The sequence below is a fragment of the Oncorhynchus gorbuscha genome, linkage group LG17 (genome assembly GCF_021184085.1).
Source record: "Oncorhynchus gorbuscha isolate QuinsamMale2020 ecotype Even-year linkage group LG17, OgorEven_v1.0, whole genome shotgun sequence".
NCBI lineage: Eukaryota > Metazoa > Chordata > Actinopteri > Salmoniformes > Salmonidae > Oncorhynchus > Oncorhynchus gorbuscha.
In genome coordinates this window covers 57,309,216-57,319,215 of record NC_060189.1, presented here as the reverse complement: position 1 = coordinate 57,319,215, position 10,000 = coordinate 57,309,216, and the positions used below count along the sequence as shown (strand labels likewise).

At 43.6% G+C, this 10,000-nt stretch overlaps 1 protein-coding gene across 1 annotated transcript in view; it reads right to left on the bottom strand.

Moving 5' to 3' along the window:
• Positions 1-5,292, bottom strand: part of LOC124002189 (hedgehog-interacting protein-like) — a 56,872-nt gene extending 51,580 nt beyond the window's left edge. Inside the window, exons 1-2 of the mRNA XM_046309529.1 lie at positions 4,587-5,292; positions 531-723 (exon numbers count right to left, since the gene is read on the bottom strand). Of these exons, the coding sequence (XP_046165485.1) occupies positions 531-723; positions 4,587-4,859 (466 nt within the window). The 5' untranslated portion in view covers positions 4,860-5,292. The remainder of the gene's footprint in view (positions 1-530; positions 724-4,586) is intronic.
• Between the last annotated feature and the right edge of the window lie 4,708 nt (positions 5,293-10,000).

Genomic DNA, 10,000 nt, shown 5'->3' with positions numbered 1-10,000 from the left:
GGTATATCTTAGTGGTAGGTGTAGTGGAATGGTTACCTGGTATATCTTAGTGGTAGGTGTAGTGGAATGGTTACCTGGTATATCTTAATGGTAGGTGTAGTAGAATGGTTACCTGGTATATCTTAGTGGTAGGTGTAGTAGAATGGTTACCTGGTATATCTTAGTGGTAGGTGTAGTAGAATGGTTACCTGGTATATCTTAGTGGTAGGTGTAGTAGAATGTTTACCTGGTATATCTTAGTGGTAGGTGTAGTAGAATGGTTACCTGGTATATCTTAGTGGTAGGTGTAGTAGAATGTTTACCTGGTATATCTTAGTGGTAGGTGTAGTAGAATGGTTACCTGGTATATATTAGTGGTAGGTGTAGTAGAATGGTTACCTGGTATATCTTAGTGGTAGGTGTAGTAGAATGCTTACCTGGTATATCTTAGTGGTAGGTGTAGTAGAATGGTTACCTGGTATATCTAAGTGGTAGGTGTAGTAGAATGGTTACCTGGTATATCTTAGCGGTAGGTGTAGTAGAATGGTTACCTGGTATGTGTCCGCGGCAGGTATAGTAGAACTCTCGGCAGTAGTCCTGGCAGAGGCGTGGCAGGTGGGGTTCTCTGAGGGGGACCTTGTCCGACTCGGGGGAGTGGAACAGCACTTGGGCGTTGGGTGAACAGTGTGCACACTTGATCTCCTCCAGGAGACGGCTGCACTCCGTGTTATTGGTGGAGAAGATCTAGAAGGAGGGACCACACGCAACAAGGAAAAATGACTGATTAAAATACGGACTTAGTGAGCATTAATGTTTTACACCTCAACATGGCTTGTAATTTGATGGCATGTCAGCGATATTGTATAATTAGCCCCCCCCCCTAGGCCTAATCACACAATATCGCTGACATGCCATCAAATTACAAGCCATGCAAAGGGTGTTATACTGTATATGGCCAATTTACCACGACTAAGGGCTGTTCTTATGCACAAACCAACGCAGAGTGCCTGGACACAGCCCTTAGCCGTGCTATATTGGCCATATACCACAAACTCGTGAGGTGCATTATTGCTATTATAAACTGGTTACCAACTTAATCAGACAAGTAAAAATACATATTTTGTCATACGCGTGGTATACTGTCTGATATACCATTGCTTTCAGCCAATCAGCATTCAGGGCTCGAACCACCCAGTTAATAATAAACATTATTGTAAGACATTAGCATGGAGATGATATAACCTAACTTCAATTATCCACCGCTGCAATACGCGGCACATTCTGAGAAAAAGATTCTCTCCCTCACAACTTGTTTACCTAAGTGCACAAACAGTTAAGTTCAAATTACATTTCATATGTCGGGGCGGCTGGGGCCAAAATGGATGGAGCCGAATTAGAGGGTTTGAAGCGTTACTTAGGTCGCTAAACAAAAGTAAACAAGAGATTTAGGCCCCAGAAATTAGCAGGGATTATTTACGTAGCAAATTAGGTGTAATAAAACACAACGTAATCTGTCCTGCATCCAGACATGTGTGCTGCTTAGGCAGCAGGCAGGCTGGTAGTGCTTTGCACTGTGTGAGGTCCGTCCGTGTGTAAACACCAATTTAGAGATAGACAGGCACATCATTCCCGCACTGGTATCAACAAATTAGCAGTCTGTCCTAGTCAATTAGGCCTACAGACCTGGGTCCAACATATGGACACCCCCCTCTCTCTCTCTCTCTCTCTCTCTCTCTCTCCCCCTCTCTCTCTCTCTCTCTCTCTCTCTCTCTCTCTCTCTCTCTCTCTCTCTCTCTCTCTCTCTCTCTCTCTCTCTCTCTCTCTCTCTCTCTCTCTCTCTCTCTCTCTCTCTCTCTCTCTCTCTCTCTCTCTCCCTCTCTCTCTCTCTCCCTCTCTCTCTCTCTCAGTTCAACAATAACCTGACTAGGTCTGGAAGTGAAAGCTGTTTCTTAAGGATACGGCCACCCTGCGGTCGTGTTCGAGACCGTTTTGTGACCACAGGTTGAACACAGGCCCTTTGGTTGTTTTATAGCCCCTCAGGACCACGACTAGAGATGGCCAAAGAATGTTTGTTCTACTCCTCTTACCGGGACATTGTAAAACACGGGTGATTAGAACTTGCCAGAAGCACACACAGAGGTTGATAAACCCGGCTATAAACAAGCAATAAATATACTAATAAACATACTAATAAATATACTCATACTAATACTATACTAATAAAGAGTGCAGAGCAGCTAAAAGCCGTTAGCCTTTAGAAGTGTTGACAGGTCAGCATTAGGCAGGGTAGGCTTAGCTTGGGCTGAAACCTGGTTGTCCATGTCTGTGTGTTTTAACTTACTCTCGCTCTGTAACTGTAGTGGTCAGGTGTGGCTCAGTTGGTAAGAGATTGACGCCAACAACGGCAAGGACGTGGGTTTAATCCCTGCAGTATACAGATACTAAAACGTATCCACTCACTGTATTCAAAGTCATTTTGGATAACAGTGTCTGCTAAGTGGTAACAGTATATGTTACTATACTAATACTAGTACTAACCCCTCCAAATATATGCGAGTACTACCGCCGTAGGCATGCCTAACCGCCCGCCCTCCTGCTCTAAATTGCCCATTGATTCGGCGTGCCATGGGCTGGCACACAGTCCATGGAGAGGAGCATTTGTGGGCTCTCTGCCATACCCTGTGCCCATATGTTGCTGGGATGGGCTCCAATGTTGCCATCACCACAAACCAGAACAAGAGGACCTTTGTTTGTTGTGTTTAGCAGCAAAATTTCACCACCGCCTCGCTACTCAAAAGCAGAGAAAGAGAAATTCTCAGTCAGTAGGCTCGATCCTGGTCTGTACAAGCGCTATTATAGCATTACTGGGGGAACAGAAATGCAAGGGACACAAGTCTCCGAAGGTAAAAAAAAAACTGACCCACACACGCGCACAACATCCATCTGTGTGACATACCTTGGCATGTGGGGGGAAATGTGTCATAGCACATCAATAACACAAGATTGCCAGTTCACATGAGCAGCCCAAATGCAAAATGCATTTCCATAAGCTCCTTTATGGTGGTCGTTGTCCTCCTCACAGAGACGTGATCACAAAGCCAGACGTGTAAGTAGCTCACTGTAGAGGAGCAGCTGTTACAGGAGGACTCATTTCTTTGATAGGATCGGCACAATGGCTTTTGTCAGAGAAATTGCCGGAACAAACATATCAATGCACAAAGGTCACACTTGAAAACATTTGCTTGTCATTCAATCTTAGACAATGTGGGCTGCACAAGCCTCATAAGGTCTCACCATCAGGAATCACAGGGGGTGAGAGAGAGAGAGAGAGAGAGAGAGAGAGAGAGAGAGAGAGAGAGAGAGAGAGAGAGAGAGAGAGAGAGAGAGAGAGAGAGAGAGAGAGAGAGAGAGAGAGAAAGAGGGAGACCACCACACATAGCCCCTATAGAGAAAAGAGGCTGTGCTGTAGGCAACACTAAGACTGGTGTTAAAAATCTTCAACAAAACACTTGCCCTTTGGGAATAGGTGTAAGTTAGTGAGGGGTGGGTGTGAGAGGGGGGAGTGAAGAACGAATAATACCCTCTCAGCAGCCTTAACACTTGGACAGAGTCGAGGGACTGAATGGGGAGACTGATGTTCTCCAGCTTCACCAATTAGTGAAACTAACAAACACAATGGTGTTGTTGTTATTATTTTGCCATAAGCAAAAAGAGCTCTGTGTGTGGGCAGTGTAGTAGGGAGGAGAAGTCGAAGTTATTTTTGTTCCGTTCAGGGTTTTTCCTCCTATTTGCATGACTTGAGCAAATTAAATGACGCAATATGGTTTTTGTCACAACACAAAGTGAGATACCACCCAGCCGCATATGTCGATTCGTTGGGAGCGGTTTACATGAGAATATGGCGAATTCTACCGTGAACTCCACGTAGCCTATGAAGACTGTGTTAAAGATTTATCCATGCAGTTAAACATGACGATAATTAATAATTTGTCTATAACGGACATCAGCGTAGGCTGTGTACAGTAAACGCGCACATGCTGTGCAGGAACTGTTTGGAAAGAAGAAAAACATAATAACATGCAACATTGTTGCAAAATACATTCTAAGTGCGGTGACAAACATGCCACACGTGCGCATAGCCGCGGTGTGGGACGCAAAGAATAACTTAGTATAATTGAACGATAGCCAATGGTGCTGACTCCCTTGGACTGCGCTCCTGTGGTGTTATTTTGAAGCGCGGGGATGAACGTAAAAGGTTATAACATAACCATGGTAACACTGTAACGCGTTGGACACGCTCGAGACCAACAATCAGGAGGCTTATATCATTTCCCACTTTTAAACAACATAGTTGTGGATTTTCTACATATTTAATGTGACTGATAAAGAAACAGCATAGAGTAGCAGGACAACGACAGAATTTGTAAGTAGGCTGCAGTTGAATTTTCCTCTCACAGTCCCACCTCCCTCATATATCGTTCATTCTACTACTGTCAACAACAAGTCGAAAAGACACACAACGCAGTACATACATTCCCCGGGGCGTTTGGCTTTAGCCTACAGACAGACAGCTCTCACAATGAAAGAATGCAACGAGCCCAACATACCCTGGCATCACGCCGGTGGACTATCTGATAAGCAGCACGCCTGGTTGGGCAGCATGACACACGAGGGTACAACCTGTGACAAACTTCCCCGCTGCTTGCACCGCTGTCCACTGACAGTTTTCTTTCCCTCTTCTTCAGTCGCTTGGGCATGCTCCCGTCGTAACATCTCCTTCTCCTCGGGCTTATTTCCCCCTTCTCGCCAAATTTCGAATCCCCACATTCCCAAACGTTGACTGCAATAGCCAACACGAGTACAAATTTCAAATGCCTCATATTGAAAAAACGTTGGAATCAAAAGATGTGAGAGAAATCACTGTTGAAAGCAACGGTGCAAACTACAAAATACTCTATTATCTATATTTATATAGACCTATATGCTGTATCACAGGTAAAGGATTATAATATTTTACTTTAATAAAGGTATACGCATAAAGTAATCAGAATTAAATATTTGCTAAAGAAAAAAATGTTATTTAAAATAAATTAATGGTAGTGCTGGTTATGATGGCATACCCCAGAAATACACATTTTTCTCTCGTAAAGAAAACAAAGCAAAGAATAAGCAAACTCTGAGAATTGCAGTAAGCTTAATTTGTGTCCTTCCTTCTGATTTAAAATCCGTTTCAGCACAGTGCATTGGGTCAAAAAAGTAAGCACAAAATTGTCTCTCACTAGATCCTCAGAGCGCTCACATGTTTCCCCTTGCTCTTTCCTCCTTCTTTTTAACCAGCGCGCGAGAAGAGGAGCGAGCACAGTGACGTAAGACAGCACGAGTGCGCGCACTTGGCTGTACGCGGAACGGAACGATGAATACCTGGCTGTCAGCACTGGACGGGCTGTCGTCAGTGATAGCCTACAGAAGAATTGAAGAGGTGAGATTGAGAAGTCAAGTGCACTTGAGAATACATTCTAGAAGTGATTCTTTCTAGGATTGTAAAGTCTTCTACATATGTCGTTTCATGTGTATTCAGCATCCCCTATCTATAGCACTTACTTGATTATATATTTTGAGAATGGGATCTACATAATGGCAAGCATTAGCCAACACTAGGTTGCATATCTTAATGTAAAAGTAAACACGCCAATCCCCTCACCAATTCTCTGAAACATTAACATACACTATTTGTATTTGTATTTATTATGGATCCCTCTTCCTCGGTCCAGCAAAATTAAGGCAGTTTCTACAATAAAAAAACAACAATACATTCACAGATTTCACAACACACTGTGTGCCCTCAGGCCCCTACTCCACCACTACCACATATCTACAGTACTAAATCTAATTGTACATGTGTTTATAGTGCGTATTTTATTGTGTGTGTGTGTGTGTGTGTGTGTGTGTGTGTGTGTGTGTGTGTGTGTGTGTGTGTGTGTGTGTGTGTGTGTGTGTGTGTGTGTGTGTGTGTGTGTGTGTGTGTGTGTGTGTGTGTGTGTGTGTGTGTGTGTGTGTGTGTGTGTGTGTGTGTGTGTGTGTGTGTGTGTGTGTGTGTGTGTGTGTGTGTGTGTGTGTGTGCCTATGTTTGTGTCTCTTCACAGTCCCCGCTGTTCCATAAGGTGTATTTTTATGTGTTTTTTAAGTCTAATTTTACTGCTTGCATTAATTACTGACTACATTACTACATTACTTTCATGTAGTCATGGCTCTATGTAGTACTGTGCGCCTCTCATAATCTGTTCTGGACTCTGGGACGGTGAAGAGACCTCTTGTGGCATGTCTTGTGGGGTATGCATGGGTGTCCGAGCTGTGCACCAGTAGTTCAAACAGACAGCTCAGTGCATTCAACATGTCTATACCTCACAAAAATACAAATAGTGATGAAGTCAGCCTCTCCTCCACTTTGAGCCAAGAGAGATTGACATGCATATTGTTAATATTACCTCTCTGTGTACATTCAAGGGCCAGCCGTGCTGCCCTGTTCTGAACCAATTGCAATTTTCCTAAGTCCCTTTTTGTGGCACCTGACCACACGACTGAACAGTAGTCCAGGTGCGACAAAACTAGAGCCTGTAGGACCTGCCTTGTTGACAGTGCTGTCAAGAAGGTACTTAATACTTCTCCCAATCTTAGCTACTGTTGTATCAACATGTTCTGACCATGCCAGTTTACAATCCAGGGTAACTCCAAGCAGTTTAGTCACCTCAATTTACTCAATTTTCACATAATGTAGTCCAAGATTTAGCTGAGGTTTAGGGTTTAGTGAATGATTTGTCCCAAATACAATGCTTTTAGTTTTATAAATATTTAGGACTAACTTATTCCTTGCCACCCACTCTGAAACTAACTGCAACTCTTTGTTAGGTGTTGCAGTCATTTCAGTCACTGTAGTAGCTGACATGTATAGTGTTGAGTCATCTGCATACATAGACACACTGGCTTCACTCAATGACGGTGGCATGTCGTTAGTAAAGATTGAAAAAGTAATGGGCCTAGACAGCTGCCTTTGGTAATTCTTGATTCTACCTGGATTATGTTGGAGAGGCTTCAATTAAAGAACACCCTCTGTCTCGGGTGGCGCAGTGGTAGCTGTGCCACCAGAGATTCTGGGTTCGAGTCCAAGCTCTGTTGCAGCTGGCCGCGACTGGGAGGCCCATGGGGCGGCGCACAATTGGCATGGCGTCGTCCGGGTTAGGGAGGGTATGGCTGGCAGGGATAGCTTTGTCTCATCGCGCACTAGCGACTCCTGTGGCGATGCAGTACTACCAATTGGAAACCACGAAATTGAGGAGAAAAAAGGGCTAAAAAAAAGAACACCCTCTGTGTCCTTTTAGACAGGTAACTCTTTATCCACAAAATAGCAGGGGGTGTAAAGCCATTGTAACCAATGTGAAATGGCTAGCTAGTTAGCGAGGTGCGCGCTAATAGTGTTTCAATCAGTGATGTCACTCGCTCTGAGACCTTGAAGTAGTTGTTCCCCTTGCTCTGCAAGGGTCGTGGCTTTTGTGGAGCAATGGGTAACGGTGCTTCGAGGCTGTTGTCTACGTGTGCAGAGGGTCCCTGGTTTCGAGCCCAGGGAGAGGCGAGGAGAGTGGCGGAAGCAATAATATTACACCATAACACATATGTTTTTCCAGCAGCAAACTATGATCAATAATGTCAAAAGATGCACTAAAGTCTAACAAAACAGCCCCCACAATCTTTTTATCATCAATTTCTCTCAGCCAATCATCAGTCATTTGTGTAAGTGCTGTGCTTGATGAATGTCCTTCCCTTTAAGCATGCTGAAGGTTTGTTGTCAATTTGTTTACTATAAAATAGCATTGTATCTGGTCAAACACAATTTTTTCCAAAAGTTGAATAAGGGTTGGTAACAGGCTGATTGGTTGGCTATTTGAGCCAGTAAGGGGGGCTTTTGCTTCTCTTCAAGCCTGAGGCCACAAACTTTCTAGTCGGCTTAAATTGAAAATATGGTAAGTAGGAATTGCAATATTGTCTTCTATTATCCTCAGTAATTTTCCATCCAAGTTGTCAGACCCCTGTGGCTTGTCATTGTTGATAGACAACAATCATTTACTCACCTCTTCCACATTAACTTTATGGAATTTAAAATGACAATGCTTGTCTTTCATAATTTGGTCAGATATACTTGGATGTGTAGTGATAACGTTTGCCATCAGATGAAGTGATTTGAGCCTAATTTTGGTAGCCAAGGAAGATGGCTGGCACAACTGGCCCCCAGCTGTGAAGCAATTTGGAATTCGGAAGTGAGGTCCCACCTGATTGATACATTGATCTATCAGTCCATATTTAAAGTAGGTAGATTTGGCAGTATTACCCCAACATCAGCCGTTTGCTGCCTACCCTACGTCTGTAATCGAAGGTATTGCTGTTCCTCTGAAGACCACTGATAAGACAAAGCCAAACCCAGGACAAATCCTCTTTCATTCGCCTCTCTCTTCAGAGAGATTACACGATAGCAATCCGAAAGGCAAGGGGAATGTCCTGTGGCAATTACAAAAAAAAAAACAGTGGAAACACACAGAGGAGCTGGAAATCACTTCCAGTACCACACCTGTTCTTCTTTGGGGGTCCGGCAGACAGGCCGGCACTGACAAGAGCCCAATAGGCTGCTTATCTACAGGAATCTAGAGCGATCCAGAGGAATCCAGCCTGATTTGACTGTGGGGCAATTATGGAAACGACTCTGTGTTGCTATGACCCGAGCAGAGCCCCTGCCTGCCAGATTTGACCTGAAGAATTACCCCCGTCTTTCCTTCCCTGCATTCTGAAGCTGTCCTCGCAGCATTACTTTGTTACCCCACTGAACATTTTTTGGGGGCTGGTTGGTGTGTTGTGGAAGAAGAAGAAGAAGAAGAAGAAGAAGAAGAAGAAGAAGAAGAAGAAGAAGAAGAAGAAGAAGAAGAAGAAGCACCACAGCAGGTCTGAGAACAGCAGAATGACATCCAGCCGCATTGTTGAACAGCGTGAAAACATGTGGGATGCAGCTGTGGGACGCCGGGGCTACGTGTAGAGAGGCAGTAGAGAGAGAATCACAGGGTAGGGAGGGGAAGACAGACCACAGCTATAAGTTAACAATGTGTCCCGGAGTGGCAAGGGGCTTGGATCTACACATACAAACAGCCATGTTCAACTATCTTGTTATTTTGTTGTTGTGATGCCTCCTAATCCCTTTGACATCTTAGTATATCTATCTGAAGGCCTGTCGCCCTAACATTTTATTTGGGCATTTTTATTTTTCAGAAATGTGTTGGGCACTCTCTTCATTCGCAGGACTTTATCCTGCTAACTGTTCCAAATGTCCGAACTGAATTTGGTAAGAGGGCTTTTATGTACTCTGCGGCATCAGCTTGGAACGCCTTACAAAATACTTTTAAACTGGAAGAACTTGTCCCGATTGGTGTTTTTTGAGACTCCCTGACCTGTCAATGTTTTTAATTTGCTGTTTTATGATTTTTTTATACTCTTGTGAATTCTATGTTTTTTTACTAGATTACCTATAGTTTTTCATGTTGTCCGTCTGTAATTGTTTTATGACTTGGTGCAGCCTATCTTGGCCAAGACGCTCTTGAAAAAATGAGGCCTTCCTGGTTAAATAAAGGTTCAATTAAATCAAATGTAAAAAATAAAGCTGTTTTAACTTATAGTTTTGAGGTGAAACCATAAGCGGAAACAACTTGGGAATACCATAGTCAAGAAAACCCCAGTCTAATGCAGTTCGTATTGCTTGTGTTTTTATGTTAACATGAAATGGGAAAGATTCATTTGATTTAAGTTCAACATTCATTCATAAACATAATTTTGACCCATGAGAAAGCAGGGTCAGTTGGGAAATTCTCGTCCGCTTTGTTTCATTCAGCATGTGATCCGCAGATGGACGGAGGTAGGAAAAGAACATCCCATCAGGTTACGGATATGGTCCCCCCCCCTCCTCCTCCTCCTCCCCCTCCTCTTCCTT